This window comes from Teleopsis dalmanni, chromosome 2, assembly GCF_002237135.1.
Source record: "Teleopsis dalmanni isolate 2A chromosome 2, ASM223713v2, whole genome shotgun sequence".
Classification (NCBI taxonomy): domain Eukaryota; kingdom Metazoa; phylum Arthropoda; class Insecta; order Diptera; family Diopsidae; genus Teleopsis; species Teleopsis dalmanni.
The window spans coordinates 100,526,891-100,549,793 of NC_051847.1; the positions used below are offsets into that span (position 1 = coordinate 100,526,891).

The window sequence follows — 22,903 nt, forward strand, 5'->3', positions numbered from 1 at the left end:
TTATTTTAACTCTCTTAAGAATATATCGTAATTTAGTGTATTGTACAATAAGTTTACACCAGTTGATTACAAGATTATAAATAAATCAGATTTTCACGCTCTCTGTACGCCAGCGAAACAATTAAAAATATGAAATATATTTAATACATTTTAATATATATTATCTTGTTGAAAAAGTCATGATGCATGTTTGCATCAGATTACATTAGTGAACTTTTAGAAATATTGACAATTCTAGTTTCATTAAAAAAAAATTAAGTGATTTGATTGTCCTCCAAGGGAAGACTGCACATCAGTGCAAGTTTAAGAGAACTTCCATAAAATCTGCGGTGATAATGGTCCATAATAACGTTAGCTTCATATGTTAATAATAATGTTAGCTCCATAATAACATTTCATGCAAATGATTTAGAACTCGACGAAGTTCATTTGACAGCACACATTAACATCTGGGTTATGCTTACATATAAGGTAAAAATGCTTTCTTAAAGCGACTAACTGATAAGTGGATTCTTTACAAAAATGTCTGGAACGATTATAAAAAGAGATCTTCATAAAAGGAAGGTTATGGTCTTAGGTCTTAGTGCGGTGGAATTTAAAAGCATTACGTTTAAGTGCTATCAATAAACCAAATACGAATGTTCCAAATGTGTACTATCGACAATTGAATACTCAACATGTCCAATAATGCAACGAGAGGCTACATAAAATATAATTAAATTAAATAATTAAATTAAATAATTAAATTAAATAATTAAATTTTGGATTTCCACTTGTGCAAGTTCTGGTGTCTTCAAAACTACTTTTGAAACATGGTAACATGTTATTACCATTATTTGATTAATATTTGTTTTTAATATAAATAAATTAGTAGAAATACGTCATAATTTTTTGGTCTGCACAATATAATGATTATTAAACGAGAAAATGACAGGTTGATAGAAATTATTACGCGGATACTGTATCTACGCGGTTCAATGATTTCTTGAATATCACGGGCTAACTCCTTTAATAAGTTATTATTTTTAAAACCTTTGATTATATTATTCATTTTTAATAATAATAAAAAAGTGATAATTACGTGCATGATAAGAGAATTGAAATTATTCATATTCATATAATAAAAACGTGAAAAGATAGTCTAAATATTTTTTTAAATAATAATATTTTCGAATCAGTTTTAATCTGACTTATCGTTTAACGTAGTCACCTTAATTTATTTTTCATTTTGCATTCTTATTCCTTAAATGGATATTTATCTATTTATATATATGGGTGCTACACATCAAAGAATATAGCAAAAACCAAGAGGAATAATAGTGACATCGGCATTTGATTGCATTGACTTCTAATTTTTTTTAGATTTTAAAGAACCTATGATTGCATAGGAACCCCAACGTGCAAGACGTTTTTATGACTGAACATTTATTTGTCCTCTTAAGTGTGAAAATTAACAAGTGCGTAATTAAGGACTTGATATGTAATGATGGTACAATATTATTCGCCTAATTTTTTCCGCCTTGTTCATACTGGGTTCAACTAAAATTTAGTAAATATTATAAATGGACATGAATTTCGCTGATTTTTTACTTCTCTCTGTACTGTTGCATACTGTTTATGCAACATTTCAGTAATATACAATAACTAGAATTTGTAATTAATTTTTTAAAGTTTATATTCAGCGAATAAAATGAGTAATTCACGGCTTGTTTACATTCGAAAACCCAAAACAAAAATAAATGTATTTGTTTCTATGGGCAGCCGCATTCATCAATAACCATTTTTGGTAAGTCTCTTTTAATAATACCGTCATCGCCATAGTATATTAAAGACATGCTTGAAAATTTTACTGGGGCACAGCATGGTTTCATCCCATTTAATAGACCCATTTTGCGGTATTCTTCAATAAAGTGAGCGTGAAAAGTTTGAAAGGTATCAGGCGTACGGAATGGACCAGTGCAATCGCCTCTACAATAGTTTGCAAAGTAACCTCTGGGTGCGATTATCCAATCGTCCCAACCAAGTGCTTTAAAAGACACATAGAAGGATTCCTTACAACACTGGCCATGCATGGCACCAGAGCAGTCTACAGCTCGTCTGCGAACACGTCGCAAACGTTTTGTTTCAGTTCGTAAAACTAGAAATGGACGGTTTGGATTAAGATCTTGCTGCAATTTCAATGACGCTCCCGTTTCAGTGTTATTAATATTTAACTGTGTTAGTTTTGGTGAAGAAAGTAATGAATCTTGTCCAGAAAATAAATTAAAATTTTTATATTTGCAATGATTCATTTCTAAACAGTTATCATTATTTTGCTTTGTTATACCTATCGTAGGGGGCAAACTGTAATCTAAATTATTTACATATTGGTTTATCTCTGTGCCATCTTTCATATTTTTCTTAATATAATCGCCTTTAAGACTGCCTTCAGCTTTATTTTTATCTGGGAAATTTTTATTTTTAATTTTTTCTTTATGTTTGTTGTGAAAAAATATATTCATCTTCTTATAACGAAAATTTTGTTGGTTCTGGTTCAGGTTCTGGTTCTGGTTGTGGTTCAGGTTCTGGTTCTGGTTCTGGATCTGTTGTTGTTCAGACTGTTTCTGCTTCTGTTCACTTCTTTGTATATTTTCTGGGGCTTTTACTTCATCAAATAAATACAGTTCATACTCCCTGCCACATCCAGTACAATCAATTAACAGTTTTAGTTTCTCTGAAACGTTATTGGCATACCAATCATTTACTGTTTGAGTTAAATCAAATTTCTGCCACCCTAATCGTTTGGTGTCAACATTAAACGAAGCGCGAAGTCTTGCAAATTCATCGAAGCCCTAAATGATAAAAAATGTTTTATTAGTGTAGTAATCTAAAAATTTTATAAAGTAAACTCGCAACTAAAAGTTTATAAATAAATTATATAAATTTATTTTATTTTTATTGTTATAGAAAAGTGAAGAGTATTTTTTAGAGGTCTCATTCTTAAGTTAGCAATACGAGTACTCTTTCTATTGAAAACTATTTGTAGTCTTTTTAACGTGAATAGACATTGTAGTCCTCCATGGGACGTCTTTTTGTTCTCCATTGGTCTATTTAGATAAACCCGAAATATGAAACCACTTGAAAACCAACTTTTGCATAGGGCCATGTTATGTAGAGTGTTTTGAACACGGCAAAATTGGTTCTCTTGGTCTATGACGAAAATGCCGACATATTTTTTTTCTCTCACTCTCACTTTTAAAAATTGCATTGAAAACTACAACAATTTTACTCATGTCGTGCCTGAGATACTCTACATAACATGGCCCATACTCTTACTCCCAATATTATACTCAAACATAGCATACATTTATCTTCCAAATTAATCCATTTTATGGATATTATTATGATCTCTGAAAAACCCCCTTCATTTAGTTATTATTATTAGGTGGTTGATTATAAAATTAATAAAATCACACCAATTTTCTTCATAATTTTTTCCAAAACGGAGTTTTGTTTGTAGTTTTTACACGATTTTAATAAGTGCTAAATATTTACATATTGTACATACCATATAAGTATAAGTTCAAAAATACTTACTTTTAGTGTAAGATTACTGGTAATCACTTGAAAAATCCAAACTTTTAGTTTCGCATTTGACTGAGATTTCCGTATTTTGTGCTTTTGATTCAATACATATTTGGCTACATTGCCTGCATGCTTACCAATTCGAATATGTATCATCGCATTCCGAATGAATGACTTCTGGCTAGGAACGTTTTTTATCTGCGCTGAAAATTCTATCAACCGATGTTTTTTATATTTTGTTCCTGCAACAACCAAAATTAAAAACGAGTATTAAGTGATGATATGATCATGTTTGTAAATCCTAGTTTACTTTTCACTACATTAATTGCGTATAACGATTCCTATATATTAATGATAAGGAAAATATATCTGATGTCTGACATCTCATTATACGATTCGAATCCAGTTTTCGAAGACATAATATTTTATGTATATTATGTATATTTGTTTTAATGAAATACCAACATTACCGCGTTAACGAATAACAGAGGCTTCTTGGTAGTCGGAAAAACATAAGCGTTAAAAAATTAACTTAAAACAATATATAATTGTTTTAAGTTAAATATATAATTAAAAAAAGAGAAAGTTTTATATAAATCATAATTTTATTTTTTCATATTTCCTCATGCCAAATCAATAACTCTCCAAGATCAATTGCACAACACTACCGAAAAATAATTTAAAAATGGCGTTCAGTCATTGACATTTTATCACTTTACCAATTACCGAGTTGCAACGTTACGTCTGAACACCCCTAATGCATTATTCAACAGTTTAGTGCAGTGCACTGCTTTGATTTACAAAGGGCAGCAACTTCTTTTGAAACAACAACGAATGGTTTTGAGTTAAGAAATACTTAAATTAAGTTTAGTGTACAAAGTTTATTGTTGCCAGAAAATTAATTGGAAAGTTCATGTGTAAATTATATTAAATATTAAGTTTTCTCTAAAGTCCAGGAAACGCATTTTTCACCAGAAACTTTTTCCATCATTCGCCATGGACAGGAACAGAAGGGAATAACTTGGGCCAGGTTTGAACTATAATGTGGATGCATAAGAACTTCCTAACCAAGCTCCCGGAGTTTTTGGGGAGTCATTATCGATGTGTATGGTCTGGCGTTGTTTTGATGGAACACAATTCCTCTCCAATTGCCCAATGCTGGCTGTTTCTGGGCGATTGCTTTCTTCAGACGCTGCAATTGTTGACAGAACATTTCCGACTTCAGAATTTTGCTTTGGGAAAGAGCTCATAGTAGATGATTCCCTGTCAATTCCACCGAACTCACAGCCAAACAGCAGTTTCGTGGCAGTTTATACTGGCTTGGCCACCGTTTCAGATCACTGACCCTTCTTCGACCACGAACATTTTCGCTCGACGTTGTCGTAAGTGATCAGCCATCACTTTTCATCACCAGTCACCAACCGTTTCAGCAATAGGCCAGTTTCTGTGCAATTCCGCAGCGATTTGCAGATGGAAATTCGGTCCATTAGGTTTTTTGCACTAACTCGTGTGGCATCCATACATCGTTGTCCAAACTTTTCTTTTGTATCTGATTCTAACGGTTTTTTGTGCAATCGAAACAGTGTTTATATCATGTACCGTTATGGTTAGACTCGACAATTTTCATTATTTTATTGACATTTTCGAAAATTGGCCTTCCAGTGCCTGGTGGATCTTTGAGATCGAAATTACCGAAACGGAATTGACGAAACCAGAATTAAGCAGAATTGTCTGTTACAGTATCAGGACCATAAACACTATTTATATTTTCAACCGCCTGGTTTGCGTTTTCGCCTTTATAATAGAAAAACTGTATAATATGTGCGTTCAAACAAAACTGAGTCAACTGTTGAAAGTTGTTTTAATACAAAATCTCATCTTTCAGTTGGGAAAAATATGGACTTCATTTTTCTGCATCTAAAATAGATATCAACATAATATAGACTGCACCAAACTAATTTGTTCATTATTTGCATAACAGAATTACTAATTTGGACAGCGCCAAGCTCCGTGACATCTTAAACTTTGCGAAGAAACCTAACAAACGGTTATTTTACTGTTGAACTTGTCACCATAAACATTTTGGAGGAAGCCTTATTGACAATTTGGATACAATGTCGTATACAGGATATAAGATGCATCCAGTGATGTCAATCAGTCTGCAGAATTGTGACATCCACTTCAAATAGTCGCAACAGGATTTGGTTTCTGCAGAATTGTGACATCCACTTCAAATAGTCGCAACAGGATTTGGTTTCTGCAGAATTGTGACATCCAATTCTTTGGTTTCTTTCATTATAGATGAGTGTTCTTGCTTTAACCGCAGTCATGCACCTCATGAATATAAATTTTACTGACTTTACAGTAACTGATGTAAGGTCTAGCAATTGTAGTCGTAGTGTAATAATAGCCGAACTAACACCACCTTGTTCAATATAAATTGTGTGTGATGCAATTAATTTTGATTCATTTAACTCAATATACCTATAATGTTAATAAATATACTTTAACTTATATCTTGATTGAAATGAAATATCAAATAAATGGTTTGAGATTACTGTTAGTGCTGAAATATTCACAAAAGTATTGTGTAAAATCAATATAAAAAACCGAATGTAATAAAATGAGTATATTACTAACTTATATAGTTTGTAATTATAACATAAATTCTACACAAAAAGATTATCTATAAATCAAATTATAATTATCAGCTACAAAATAGGGTCTGTCGAGTAGAAAATATAACTATGTACGCGCTTGACCTAGACGTGCATAGACTTTTTGTGGAGCCATTGAATTGTGGCCTTTTATGAATATAATTGACATTGGGCAACAGATTGAGATCAAACCTCACATGATTAAGCGCGTACTCCTCAGAGAGTATAGTCATAGCAACGTGTTTGATGCCATTAAGCTTTTAAATTAACAAAATGACAGCACAATCCATGTCCTCAATCCAGCCTTCACGTGGCAACCACTGAGTAATCAACTAATAGTGCACACAATGAGTCACATCCTAAGAATTTTAAGTTTAGATTGTGCACAAGATTTAATATCCTCCCATAAAGTCAGCCGACATATAGATACATGAAACAGTCACGGAAATGGCAACCAAATACTGATCAAGCCCGCAAGAGTTTTATGGATCACTATTAATAGATATGTCCAAGCTCTCCATAAGAAAGGTACCTCTACCTGATTGGCAGAAGCCCTCAATAAGTGTAAGCCTGACGTCACTGCTATCCGGAGCATTCAATGGACAGGATAAGACTGCTCTAAAGGAACAAAGAGTGATAGCTCCTACACCTGCCAAGTAAACAGATGGGATTTCAGGTGCAGTTTTGTGGTTAGCGGAAAACTTTCAAACTCAGTCCAGATATTCACATGCCAACGTGACACCGTCTTGATCAATCAATACAAAATAAGATTAATCATATCGTCATTAACGCAAGACATACTTCAAGTGTATTGGACAAACGCTTGTATCATGCTTTAAATACCATAGTGTGTGACCATAGTGTAACTTAAAAATTTCTTTTTGAGACTTTTGAGATAATTCCTTATTACTAGCTTCCTGTAGTTTTCTTTTTTAAATTAAAAATTTTATTTTATTTAGTCCTAGTTAATATATTAAAAACAGAAATATAAATCATTTTTTTTGTTCTTATACTCGATATCGTTATTTTTCAATATTTTCAGAGGCTGATCTTTAATTTTATTTATTTATTAAATAATTATTTTAAATTACATAATATTTTTCGTTTAATGAGTTTTATCATTTAAAGGAGTAAAAATTTGGATTAGAAAAGGTCATATGATCGCCTGCCTAACATATCCTTTAGGAGTATGAATTTGGATACGTACTTGTATCGTGTGCTGGAAAGAAATCTGACTACAACCCTAGTTGATTATTATTATTTCTATTGTTTGAAAATGTAATTAGTTTTTAAACAAAGTTGTTCTTAGTCTCCGATTAGTTGCAAATAACTTAAAACACGAGTATTCCTTTTGTTTCTTTGCATGTCAATCAAACTTAACTTTTTTGTTGTGCTATCGATAGCCATTAAAATAAATATGGGATCATTTTCCTGTTGGTTGTTCTTGTCAACAATCATCTAATACAGGGCTGTGCAAAATACGGCCCGCGGGCTCCATGCGACCCGCGGCTATGAACGTATGTATTAATTTCTGCGGGCCTCCAATCTGTTCAGTGATTTGTATTGGCCCGCAATCGCATCTGATCTAATATATTAAAATTTAAAAACTCCCAAAATATGCTATTGTTGAAGTTATGTTTTCATCAAATCTAACAGAATATAGGAAATAAATGTAAATGCAATATTGAAAGAATAGCAAAACTCTTCAATTCGATTTTGCTGTTTACTTTTATTTAGTTTTTTAATTTAAGATACACACTTGAGTTGCACAGCAAATTAATTATTTGCTTTGAAATAGTACCGAAATCATAATTTGTAAATTGTTCAATTTATAAGACTTTATAAGACTTTTTATTAGGACGTTGCGTAGTAACGATGTGTTCAAAATATTCGGAAATGATTTTACTCGATTGCATCTTATACTTGTAGTTCGCTTAATCCCTTTTTATAATATTGCCTTACATGACCCTATTATACAATGTTATAATACCGCATATAATACTTTTGCCTGCTTGAAGTGCACTCACCAGAGTTACTACTTGGCGAACAGACAAAATACTGTCTGCCTGTCTACCTGTCTAACTGTCTACCTGTCTACCGCAAGGAGGTGATAAGTGCATGAACAATCATTTACACGTAAGTTATCACTCGTCCATATTTTTACTTGTGTTTATTTTGTCACATTTTCGTATCTAAGAGATTTATTGCCCGCAAGTCTTAGCTTGCACCTATAATAATAAGGAACGTTATATAAAAGCTTCAACAGTTTTACAAGTACGAAGTAAAAACCCTCTACAATTATTCCCTTTGTTTTTATCTCTGAAGGGACAATTGAATTTCTTTTATTAGTACATATGTGAAAGTCGATGTTAGTAAGGTCTGACTGTGTATACTTGAGATTCTAAAAAACTACAATTTATATCTTCAATATCTTCAATATAGTAAACATTTTTCTTTAAATATCAGTGACGTAAAAAGTTCAGTTTAATGTTATAATTTAAGCTCGAACGTATAAACACAATCCGTACATTCATCGCATGTTAAAGCATGTAGGGTACTACGAAATGTTGTTGATGACCGACTTATACACTCTTACATATTTAAATTACAATGATTTTAGCTTAGAGAAGAGGTAGCAAATATAATTACCAACAGAGTATGGTTGTATAATAGTCTAGAGTCTAGACATGAAAACATAAACACAAACAGCTTAAAGATGGTTACAATAAATGTGTTCGACTTGTATAGTGAAGTGCGTGTGTCTATAGTTTGTCTCGATGAGAGTTAATTGAGTTGCACGTTAGTTCAATATGTGTATGTGCAATCTACTGAAGAGATATGTATGACAATAGCCCTTAAAAACATGTGTATATGAGTATGTGCATTTGCTTGCAAGTATGCAGTTTTTAATAATTCAACAAATTTCATAGAAGTCTGAGTTCTCTCTTTATATTCCTTCTGCTTCTATTGTTTTAATCTAGAACTGTACTTTTTAAGTATTGCAAGTATTGTAAGTATTGTAAATTGAGTAGTTGCAATAGGAAAACTGCGAATGCATTAGAGTAGGTACTCTATCCTAGCGTAACTATGTGTGTAAGAAAGCGTTGGTAATCTAAAATAAACACATGTATGCATGATAACCATGAGTTCAATTTCCACATAAAAATGTTAACGTTAACAATATATTAATTTTATTTGCAGCTATTCGTGGTCACATTTTGCCCACAATTACTAAAGTAACCAAGGTTATTAATTTCTTCAACAAATACTCTGTATGTAGTTGTATGTGAAAGATTATAAATTTTAGATCCCTAAAAAACAAGATGAAACCTATGTGTATTTAATTTTGATATTAGTAAAGCAATGTGTAGAATAAGTAAAATATGGTATAATCAAATGAACGATCATTATACTAACCATATTTGAATATAACAACTGTTCGGACATAAAATTAAATAGTTCATTAAATTCTAATTATTTTATTTGAGAAACAATTGCCTCGCGCCCTCTAGTACAAGTAATATAAAGAAAAGTTGTGATTTGCGGCATTGTAGTTTAATAATGTAAAGAGATTTTAATAGAATCATTATATTAAATAAAAATTTTACTAAGCTTTAAGAGACAAACTGGTCAGAGACGATAATATAAATAAAAATAATTTTAAAATTATATGACATGTATGGTTTGTTTACCGTCCATATCTGTGATTATAGTACATAATCACTTTTCATACAAATTTCATTCAGATATGCTACATTCTGTATTTGTTTATGGATTGAAATTTTAATCGAAATGGTTAATGAGCAAACAGACAAAAATACACATAATAATATATAGCAACAATTATATTATTAATAATCTTAATATTATTATTTTATTGTCTAACTTATAATATTTACTCATTGATATGATCTCACTATCAGTCAAGTTTTGATTTGCTATGAGAGCCATAAAATTATGACATTAAATTAATATCTCTTTCAAATGTGACAGGAATGGCAAAGGATCAAACCAATTATTTAATAATGGATGTGGTGAAGTCAGTGATTGTTGCCAGAATAGTACTGTAAATCAAATTTAAAAAAAATAATTTAAAAAAAGTTTATTTAAATTTATTGTGTCAAGTTCAAGTTGATTGATATGTATTGTGTCCAGTTGATACATACATATATACATAATTTTGTAATGATACATATGTATCAAATTTGTCTATAAGCTTTCAGGTTTGCGCAATTTTTACTAAATTTAACACATAATAAAACTGATATGTAATATTATATAAAAAATAAAATTAAAATTTGTACGAAAACTCAGGGTTTAAAACCACCGAAAACTTTTGGCGAAGCCACTATTGTCAGGTCTTGTAATTGATCACGATTCTCAAGAAAGGGGGCTTCTAAAGTATTGTGTCGCCACCGTGCATAACCAGGGCAAAAACATAGTAGATGAGGGGTGCTCTCATATTCCCTACAGCTGCCACATGTTTGATTGAATGGAAGACCTAATCTATTAGCATGGTTCCCTAGTTTACAGTGACCTGTAAGTAAACCTATCAAGAGACTGATATCTCTATATTGGATGGTTACCTTAATAAATTTTAAATCTGTTCTTAAATAATTAATAATAATAAAAAAATATAGAAACAGTATACTTATGAATTTAATAATTCAACTTATGACAAAATTTATTCGAATTATAAATTTCAGAAAATGATCTTACCAGCTTCTGCAAACGTAATCACCTCCTGTGTTGTTCCAAAAAAGTCCTCATTTTCGAAAAAAATGTGCTCAGGTGTATTTTGATACACATCTTTAGTGCTTCGAGCGCTAAAATTGATGTAATTATTATTGGAAAGATATGTATTTTTGTTGACTGTAGGGTAGTCTTTTAATTGCTCCTTTTTGAAGATGCTTTTAATATATTGCTCTTTTTGCATATAGTTGGAAAATATTTTAGTGTTGTTTTTTAAATGGAGTAAAGTTAAGTAGTTTGAATTCGATACGGCTCCATTGGTCATATAAGTGTCGTAGTTATGATTGTAGTTGCTCACTTTGTTATTTAAGTAATATTGTTCGTTGAAACTTTGGTGATTCATAGAGTTGTCCCCTTGCAATATTCTGCCAATGGTTCGAGTATGAGGCGTGAATCCGTTCATCTCACTGACACTGTTTACACCATCAGCTCTATAAAGGGTGTCCCAAATATATTGCTTAGGTAGTTTATTGAAAACCTTTGGCTTCTGTGTAAGACCAAGCTTTGAAAGAATTTGTTTTTTAATAGATTCTAGACGATCCGTATCTGTTTGCGCCTTACTTTCTATAAATAAAAACAAAATTTATCTATAATATTTGTCGTAAGCATTATTAATATAAATATTCCTTCTATCTACAGGTTATTTCTTTTCAAAGTATTTTAAGTCGAAATATGATTCCATATCTCAAGAAACTAAATAATTTAGTAGTATGTGGGGGTCTAATTTCAATATTTACCGAGATACCGAGAAAAGTCAAAGGAAACTTTATTCGAAAAAAACATGCAATCATACAAATATTGTATAAATATCATATATAGAAATATAAGAGATACTAGTCATGAAAATTGCTAACCTAAATTGCTTTAGTCGTATATCGACATTTAGTCCATTTTATATTCATAAATCTGTAACAAAGATTTTTATACTTAAACGGGTATTTAAATTACTGTGGTTCAAAATTGATTTTTGTGCAAAATGTTTAATCATTCTGTGAAAGCTTTATTTATTTATTTCAAACTTTCTGTACATATTTTTTATATAATTTTCCATGTATTAATACTGTGTAGTGTTACCAACAGTTTTTGCTAACAACTTTCCGTTCTATCGGTTCTGGTATGTTGCAATTAGCTTCTGAATCTACTGCTTTGTTCGATAAAATCCTAAACAATTTATTTAATTTTTTTTAGAAAAACGTAAAATATAAGTGGTGTATGATAGGTGAAAATTTCTCCAAAAATAATTTTGGAACATCACATATTGATGTACCCCAACAATGATTATAATTTCCCGAGAAATCCGCCGTCATTTCAGAATCCATGGAGTACAAACACATATTATACATCAAATTAAACGATATTTAATGGACTAAATTATTTAAATGAATCATTTCTTAGATTATTTGACTTTTATGTATGTTTTTTTTTTAATAGAAATATATTCCAAATCTGTACGGTACTTTAGCGTTTCTTGGACCTGGGAATTATCTCCCGAAGTTAAAGTACTTTTGAACGAAACACCCTGTAATAAAAGGAAATTTAATACAATTATGGTTTATATATATAGCTATAAAAATTTCATACATTTTAACGTAAAACTGTATTATCAGAGGAATGAAATCTTACCCTGTCTTTTAGAATACATAATGTTCAACCACAAATATGGTTCTGGGAAAGCTGCTACGTTGTTTGGAGGAACGTTATTAGCAAAAACTTTGTGAGTACAGTTTTTTCCATCTTGGCTGCAGTTTAATAATACCTCACTTGTAGTAGAGGTGGTGTGTGTAAGTTTCGGAGCTTTAATCCAAATAAGCCCAATAAAAAGCCAAGCGAGGTTTATATTTACTCGCTTTCGGTTATATGAGTTGATTATTCTTATTCTTTTAATTGCTTCTGATGTTGTTCTTCCTGATATTTTTTCTTTGATTGTTTTAAACGCGTTAAATAATAAAAAATTTTTTACATTGTTTAATTTGTTATGAAATTTAGTTTCTTTCTTGATATAAAATTTCATTATTTTATTTTCTCCGCCACATGTCAGCAATTGCAATGCGACATGTAGCCACTGGTAGTTTGAAAATTTTTTGACCTTACGTCTTCGACGCCGTCGTCTTCCCTTGTATCTCCTTCGTTTTCTGCGACGCATATGATTATATTTGCAGCATATTAAAAAGGTTTTACTCAAATTTTTATTTATATTGTAATAGACAAAGCAAAGAACTGTATTACCACACAATTTCAATATATTAACATCTCTTATATGAATTATGTAGAAAAAATGTCGCCTTTGCCCTTTATGATATATTGAGGCAGAAAAACAGTTCCAGAGGGTTAAAAGAAGCCCTCGGAGCATAATTGAAGCTGAAGAAATAAAATCGTGGCTTAATTGCTTATGCAAAAAAGAATTATATCCATCTCCTGTACAACACTCAAGATTGCATTTCAAAGAATCGGCATTGATTGATTGATTCCAGTAAAAATGACAAGTCTGTGCCTGTTGTTTTTGTTGTTTTTGTTGTTTTTGTTGTTTTTGTTGTTTCTGTTGCTGTTGATTCTGTTTTTCGAGTTGTTTGCGTAAATGAGCTGTTTTTTTAGCGTAAGTGTTAATATAATTGCAATATTGATATGGACAGTAGCAACAATAGCAAAAATTGCAGCGTGAATGTCGAGTAGAGCAAATATATTGGTAATTGTAGTAGACGTAACAACAGCAATAGTAATAGCAGCAATACCTGCAGCAAAAACAACAGCAGTAACAATAACAGTAACACCATCGAAAACAGCAGCAACAATAGCAACAATTGACATCGCAACAACTGCAGGCTTTGCATGAATCCTGCTGCTGTTGATAAAGATGCGAATGGATTTCTTGCTGCTTGTATAAAGGCTGGCTCGGCTGCTGGTCTTGTCTGTTCAGATCATCCTCTTGTTTATCTCGTGTTCGTGTTTTGTGTTTAGTAGGAATTAAATCATCTGAATGCATTACTTTCTGATGACAGGGTCGTTGATACATTTCGCCGCAATACTTAGAGCAGTGTTTCATTGGTGAAAAAGCATAATATAAATAATGATTATATGCACGCACAAATATAATGCGATTGCCGAAAGATGTTGTAATCGATTCACACGTATTAGCAAGCATAAGTTTGCGCAATGCCAATGTGGGAACACTACAATCTAAATAATAATAATAATAGTCCTTGTTAAGCAATATTTGATTAAATAGTCTTTGCTGTAGTTTACACTGGGAATGTAAACAGTAGTTTTCTTCTACGCTTTGTCCATAGCCACTGGACACCATAATTTTCTCCTCTCCATCGAATATTGTTTGCCCTATAAACCTTTTGTACAAAACATAGAAATTTTTCCATAAAATCCATAGAAAGCAATATACTAAGCTCCATATCAGATAACGTAAAACTACCCAAACATATATTAGATATTCAATACTAGCAAATGCTAACATACATATTATTAGCTCCAAAGCAAAGTTATGACAGAAGTGAAAGGCTTTACTCAATTTGTTCCTGCATTTTATTTCTAAATTGCTGTTGTCCTCATTCAGACGATGTGTTCTATTTGGTAATACATTATACCTAATATACAGCAAACTATCTAAGACCGTAGCATCAGTATCCAAAACTAGATTATCGTAATTTAAAAAATATGTCCACAGCTTCTTTGCGGTTTTATTTTCGTTTTTATTTATAGTTTTTGTTTCGTATTCTTTACTTATTATTGTTGATGTTGGTTCTTCTCCGCCACCAATATGTAAAATTCTTTCGCCGTTAACACTTAGTATTGGCAGCAGTAACACAATAAATTTTAAACAATTTATGCAGTACAAACACAGTTTTGCTTTTAAAAATAACATAACACCACACTTACGAAATTAATTCATACATTTGCATTCAATAAATTATAATGTTGCTGCTCATTTCTAAAACAATTCACATACATATTTACATATATACATACATACACAATACCAGGCGCAAAGCCATACATATATTTTCATTGTTTTTGTTTAATACACAATATCCAAAGATAATTGTGTTAAAAACTAAACTAAACGAATTCAAAGGCAGATACTCAAGCTCTCCAGTAACGAACTCAGTGACCGAGTAACAGAGTACTTTTACTCGAAGATCATGAGCACCACTACTCTATTTCTATTTAATTATTTTGCCACTAGAACTTCGCAATTCAAGGATGCTGTATGTGCACCCGGTTTTAATTTAGAGCCCCGTTTAAGCATGATGCACACAAATCAAAGATAAACGCTCTTTAGCAATTCACACACAGCCATTAAGGGGTTTTAACAAATATTTAATAATTTAAATTAATAACATGTAGGACAATCTAGCTTTAACTAAGTTTAGAAAAGTTCGGTTTGTATTATAGCGCCTCATTATTTGTTTCTCATATTTGTGCCGGTTATGGCGCCACACTTAAGTGGCCTATACTTGTTTCAAACTACGAGGGAAGCAATGTTATCGGCTGTGTTCGGATTTCTACCTTACAGTATTATAATTGGCGTTTCCGTATCGCACATACAAATGTTAGTAAACGATGATTTAATACACTCAAAAACACTAGAAAAAAAAAGAAAAAATCACAATTTTATTTAGAAATAATATTCTGTAAATCATTGGATAAACTATGAACAGGGAGCAAAAATAGTTTTCTTTAAATATTCACTATATGTATACAAACACTATATGAAAACACCAAGACCAAAATACTTCCTCAAATGCAATTAAATTATAGTGATATAGTGAGTAATCACTACAGTTTTTATGAGGTATATAGCAATATATATTCATACATAATTTTTTATCCTTTCGACGACTCTATATGTTATGTCGTGATTAAATTGCAGGCCTTTACTTGACAGTGTCTGAACATACGAATATTTTTTAAACTACAACCGCTGGCTTCCGTACTTGTGCTGGTGTACGTAGTACCGAGTACGTAGTACGTACCACTTCGTTGCATATTCACATACATAATTCTTGTCTCATAATAAAATACATTTGCTGTAGCGAACTGTTAAAAACGTTTTGTGGAGAGAGAGTGGAAGTCCGAAACAGCATAAAGCATAAGTAGAATTGTGTAACTTAAATGAGTGGTGTGGATTGGGGTGTTCTTGTTCTTGTTCTTGTTAGCTGTGAATTCAGCACAAACGTACAAAAAACAAGATAACCAGACAAGTCATTTAGGCAAAGGCGACGTGAAGTCGTTCAAAAGGATCAAACAACTACTTCCTTACACCATTCCTTGGCAATGGAGCCAAGCATACAAAAATTTATATGTACAAGTTGGTGTGTCTATTGAACTAGTCATTGTCATTAAAATAATATAAATCAATTTCATTATATTACCAATTTTTATTAGAAATATTGTTACCAAGAAATAAAGCTGTCTGTTACCTTAAATCCGATTATTGCTTCTGGAATTATATAACTATTTATATAGCAAACAAATATACTAAATTATATGTATGTATGTGTACGATTTAGACGCACAAGCTAGCCACTAGCAAATTTACATGTCTAAAGCTGAGCTTACAAAATTAAATAGTCAACTTAGGGGACTAAGTGGTTTAGTGTCCAGTGCCACCTTTAAACTGGGCTAAGAGTTTATTTTAAAATACATAACCAAACTCTTTTCCTAAAAAAAGACTTCTTTTTGTGCTTTTGCGAAGTTTTTTACCTAAAATATTTTTGGCATCGAACTGACTTTTCGTATTGATTAGAAATTTTCTTACATACATACATATATGAACATATATTATATTACATATGTATGTATATTATGTACTCGCATGGCAAATTAATTAAACTTAAACCGGACTTTTAAACAATTAACAATGAATTTAGTAAGTAACACTCTTATGCTTATGAATCAATTGTATTAATTAAATATAACAATTTTAATATATTTTCGCACTTTTTCTTGTCGCAATATGAAACATACTGTTCATGTGGTAAGTATGTATGTATGTATATACATCTCTAAATTCTGGATAACGTTCTTTAAATAATATTTTTAAGTCAATTGCACTTTTTCTTTAAATCTTTTCACATTGCTTAATTTTTCAAATATTTTGTCATCTTTAATAACAGACACTGTTATTGGATTAACAGAGGTTTTACAATTACACATATGTCAATTATACGCTCTTATTTTATAAATATAAATATAAATATATACATATATGCATGTACATATATATTTATCAATTTCTTAACACCACCAATGAATAACTTTAGATAATTATAAGGTTATTATAAAAAAGAGACTGATGTAGTTAATAAAAGTCACAGGCAAAAAAAAAATTCTATACGACAACACTTCTTGTTGTGTGGCGTGTTATAACCGTTATGTTTCATTTAATTTAACCGTTTTGTAAGCAAAGCAGCATTATGCAGCAAAAAGGCTGCCAAACACGAAGGGGCACGAACAGCAACACTGCGAAAACGAAACAGAAAATTCTTGGGGAAGCCCTTGGAATGGGTAGGATACAAAATTTTTCTAACATTTAGCTACTTGTTCACATGTATTTTTAAAATATATGTATATACATATATATAAACAAATTTGTGCAATTATGTAATAAATTGATTAATATCTGTATTCATGTGTGTGTGTGTGTATGTGTGTGTGTGTGTGTGTGTCAAATATTATTTATATACACACATATGTAGATATATATGAGCAAACTTTAAACGATCGTTTTGTGGAACTATTTTAAATTCATATTGTAATTTTTTTTCTCTTCTTCCTCTCGATATACATATGTATGTATTTCAGCACGCTTTTGCAATATTTACATTGTTCAAATGAAATTATAACATAAACACAAAACACAAAATACCAAATACAAAATACAAAATACAAAAACTGTATAGCAATAATTACAATAAACAAAATTGAAAATAAAAAATAAAAATAAAAAATAACTTGAAGACAATCTGAATACTACTGTTATCTGTTCGAGTTACAATTTTCATACCTTCTTTTTTTGTCAGTTCAGTAAAGGAGATGCCTTACTCTTAAATATTTCTCATAACTTTATCAAATACGTACAGATATATGTGTGTTCAGTAACAAGTACACAAATGGTCCTATATACACACACATACACACACACACTCACTTCACGCAAAAGTTTTCATCGCCAATGTCACGAAAGACAGTCATTGTGGCGTCAACAGTAACTCTTGATATTACATATTTGAGTTGGCATGTTAAGTTCAATACACACCAAATAGATGAGCACATGAGCACATTTTCAGTTTTAAATTGCGAAAACGCAAAACCAGGCTGATCCGTTAAGAAGTACCAAATTTCGCTGAATAAAATTGATTGGAACTGAAATAAAATTGATGGCATTTGTGGACATTTAAAAGGATTTGCACCATAAACGCAGAAATGTTGAAAATACAAATGCAATAAGCAATAAGAAAATAGATTTATATATTCTAAGTAATATTATATACATATAAAATTGATTTAATAATTTTAGAATATTTATATCTGTTTTTTTTTTCAGTAATTTATAAGAAATCTTAATCCTAGCTAAAGTACTGCAAAATATATATTTTTGAGTAAAATGATTTTCAATTTTCAGATAAGAAGTGTCCTTTATCTTGGGAGGGGTCCCTTACAAGTAAATACAGCTTTGTATTATTAATACATAATACACCTGTAGCCGTAATTTTTTTTTTCAGATTAGCAAAAAAATATTCGCAACTTACGAAAGAAAACATGTGTCAAGAATAAACATATAATATATTTTAAAAGTGATGCCAATTTGTTTCAACCAGACTTAATGATGTATTTTCACAACTCTGAAAGAAAAATACGGTTTGTGTCATTGTAGTTGAAATTAAAGTAAAATCGATAGAAGCAGTTTGTCTATCTGTCAGTATTTTATTTTTTTGTTTTCTTTTGTTTGATTGAAGTAAAATATGGAAAACGTATTATAACTCTTCAACTCGTTAGAGCATGTATTCTGTCCTAATGATTGATACTACATCCATTGAATTTAACTTAGAGAATTGTCTTCTATTTTTCCCTTTTCTCATCCATTCTGAGATGATGCTGGATTATTCTCAGTTTAGTTCTTATTAACTGTGTTTCAGTCTTATAGTTGCTTAATTTATCGGTATCCTGAAAGCCTTAACATTGAGTAAGGTCAACCATAGATATACCATTACAACGTCAATGTTTCAACCTCAATAGAAGATCAGCACAAATAAAATGTTAAATTCATACTTTTAATGGCACAAGTATTTTTTGAAACACCACACTAACATTTATTAATTTGGTTAATTGATAATTTACCTTTTCTTGTATTCGAGATATTAGTAAAAGGTCAATCGATCTATTTCTAAGTCATTACACTTACATTGTTGCCAGTCATTTTCGGTACCCTCTCTCTCTCCTTATTTCCATCCAGCCTTTAGCTTACTCATACTACTTATAACTTTAAAAGTACAACAAATTTATGTTTGATTTGTGCAGAAACATTAGAAACGAGCGTTCTTCCACTATACACTGACTTTCATTTATTTTAGTATTTAAAAAAAATTTAAGTTATCCACTTATCCACTATCTAATTTCAATCCAAATGCTAAGTTTGATTGTTTTACTACAAATTTGAGGAAATGGTCTTTATACTCGTATTACGAAATTGTTCACTTACTAATATTTCCATAATTTTTAATTTTTATTTGTTTTCCTGCTGTAAAAACATCAGATCAGATCATGTATTGCCCATTATACTTCAAGTGCTTGATTCCAATGGAGAGAAAAGATTTTAATAATTTTTAAATTAAATAGTAGAAGTACTACAGATCGACTGGAATTCAATATCGTTAGATGCCTTAGATTTCACATTGTTTTTGGCTGAATCATTATCTGTTTCCATAGCCAAGCGTTATTCTGTTACGGCATTGTACCGGCTTTAATAGCTGGGTTGCTTTGCCACATCTGATATTACGCATCCGATATTTTATTCCGTACCTTTTACTTGCTCCACAACATAAGTTTAAATATTCCATTAATTTTCCGTGATCTGCACCATGTTTGGATGCCGGAAACTTAGCGACAAAGATAGAGCAGCCAGCCCAGCCAGTTCGCGATGAGAGGGCCATTAAGACTTGTGATTTAAACACTTGTGGGTTGGTTCGCTTTACGAAATTCAACCATTGTAAAGATTGAGCTTGTATAAAACTGAATATTGGTAGTGCTCAAATAAATTGCCTAACTACCAGAAAATCTTAGTTTCATTTGCCAGTAGAACAACGAAAGTTTGTGTTTTAATAAATACCTATAGCTGTTGGGCCATTGATTAAAGTATCTTATTTTTCTAATCCTTAAGTTAGCGTTGCATGATCTCCATATATTTCTAGTAAATATATTAAGCCAATCTAATTCAATATATCTTAATAATTTGAATGTTAACAGGTGCTTAAAGGCAGTTTGAATGGTTGGCATGAAGCTTAAAAATATAAGAAGTACAATAACCTTAAAAATCTTGTCGGAAATATGATAACAGCTAATTATCTGATAAGAAATCCCTATTGGGGTATTGTTGACGATGTCCTCTTAGAAATTTTCTGATGAGAAAATTACGTCATTAAGCAAGTCGAAATAAATTTCCTTGCTGTTATATTTAAAATAGTCATCACGTTTTCTCTTCATCTTTTATTAACGGGTTAAGGTACTCGCTACTGGTCACACTTTTCAAGTCTCATGATAAACTTAAAGGAGGTTACTTCTTACGAATAAGGTTTTTAGATTGGTAGTTCCCTTCTGTGCCTACTCAGTAGTAAAATTTTCGACTTTTATTCAATCGTCAATCGTTGTGAACCAACTAAGACTTTGTCAATAAGATAGAGGTAATACATCTTAGAAATAAGATAGTAACACATGCAGAGTTAGATTTGGGTTTTAAAACCAATAAGGAACTCTAAATAAGCTCCTTGATTATGTTATGAACTATCTATGTAGCATGGAATTATTTTTGTTCACATGCAAGAAGTGACTATCTTTATCCACAATATCTAAAACAAGTTCTTCGAATTTTATGACAAAGACAAATTCAAACTTTATGGGATTCGTCATACTACAAGCAGTAGGATATCAATACCCAACAACACGGGGTACTGCTACCGTTAAAAATTCATGATTTCTAACAGAACAATGAATTACAACGATAGAACAAATATGTCAGTTCAAACATATAAACAAACAAACTTATTTTTTAATGTATGATCACTATTGATTATATAGTCATATTAAAGTAGATGTAGAAGACAGTAATACAGCTTATCGCATCATCCTTATCAAAGCGGAGACAGAACTGAAAACTTAAGCGCACCCAAAACAGCTAACAATAAAAATAATATAGCTAATAAAACCAAATTAATATATTCAAATTATTAGAGAATTCAATTGACGCATAGATTATTAATTTTTAATTCTGAGGATAAAACGGCATGTAAGTAGACTAGGTCTAAACCTTAGGGATTGACAACTATACTTTAATTCCAGAAATGTATGTAAAACGTAAATAGGTCTGATTACCACGAGTGCATAAAACGAGATATGACGAATATTATATTTGGTTTGTGTCCAAAATGCCAGTGACTACCAAACTGTAAAATGCTTGATATTCGCATCGCATTCCACATTATCCTGTTTGATTCAAAGAACCAATTTAATGGCAGGTCATAACATTATGTTTGAGTTTTTGTTTGGATTTTTAGAATAAAAAGGAAATAAAATCCCAAAATCTGTATTTAATGTTAATTTCTAAAAACCATCTTACGACTAACTTACATATAAATTTGAAATAATTTTTCTAATATTGCATATTTAAAAAAATGTTCGTTTTCAAGAAACATTAGAACAAAATAATTTTACAGTCTCATTCGCATTTTTGTGAAATATGATTTTGTTCTATGAAATATGATGTATTTTTATATTGAGTTAATATAATCTTTCTTATTCATTTCTTAACATACATTTATAATAGGGATCGATAGCTAAAATTAAATAAAATAGAAAAAGTGCTGTTGCTGTTTGTGCGTCCACTCAGTATTAAAAAACTCCACTGCTCCACATTTTTTTGATTCTTTGTTGATACTTTTGGATGCATTGTGGCTTTGTGGGGCGATAAAAATTTTCTTACAAAATTATATTAATTTCACCATACAAACATATTGATTCCCCACACCTTTTTTTACATCAAAAACCCAGCACCGCAATGATGCTTTTAGCAAAACCACTAAATACAAGAGGACTTCTCAACTGAGCTTATGAAAAATTTGTCTCCAAAAACTTTAGGCCGATCCAGAGGAACGCTTTGTGTTTGTCCTCTATTTTTGCTTTTGCTTGTAAATTTGATATAAAATGTATGCATTTATAGCTGAGGAGAAAGAGTGCAATATTTGTTTTCCTTTGTTTTGTGTTTTCCTATATTTTCTTTTGGAGACATGTTAACACCGTGCGTAGTCAGAATTCAGTTAAACATTTGCATCATTTTAAAATATATATCTTGCATCAATATAAAAACCTTTCCTTCGTTTGAATTAATTAAATTACTGATTAAAATACATATATGTTTTAATATTGCAATTGTTTCTTGTGATAATTTATAATTGTTTAAACATGAAATTTGCAAATGTATATAAGAGGAGGTAGGAACCCTTTAATCACAAGCTACGCTCGCATCATATCTTACACTGATACGAGTGAACGAATTTAAAAGTATTCAGCATGAAAAGGTAAACATAAACATAACATTGCATATGTATGCGTGTCAAGCTGAAAAAAAGCAGCGAATTTCATTGCGTGAAATTCATGAACTAACACCACACTCTCTTCTCTCTCTCATATATCGGTGACCGGTTTTCAAG

The 22,903-nt window shown here is 31.0% G+C and overlaps 1 protein-coding gene across 1 annotated transcript; it reads right to left on the minus strand.

Annotated features, from left to right (window-relative positions):
* Positions 1-1,278: 1,278 nt before the first annotated feature.
* On the minus strand, positions 1,279-12,857 carry LOC119686068 (inhibin beta chain). The gene is made up of 4 exons (XM_038100524.1): positions 12,597-12,857; positions 10,941-11,537; positions 3,577-3,806; positions 1,279-2,831 (listed from the first exon to the last, which is right to left on the minus strand). The coding sequence occupies exons 1-4, from the start codon at positions 12,613-12,615 to the stop codon at positions 1,752-1,754; spliced, it is 1,926 nt and encodes a 641-aa protein (XP_037956452.1). The 5' UTR covers positions 12,616-12,857; the 3' UTR covers positions 1,279-1,751.
* Between the last annotated feature and the right edge of the window lie 10,046 nt (positions 12,858-22,903).

Excerpts from the sequence above, each read along its gene's own strand:
- LOC119686068 (XM_038100524.1), bottom strand. Across the intron at positions 3,807-10,940 it reads GATTACGTTTGCAGAAGCTG|GAACAAAATATAAAAAACAT; the intron begins GTAAGATCATTT and ends TGGTTGTTGCAG. Across the intron at positions 2,832-3,576 it reads CCAGTAATCTTACACTAAAA|GGCTTCGATGAATTTGCAAG; the intron begins GTAAGTATTTTT and ends TTTATCATTTAG.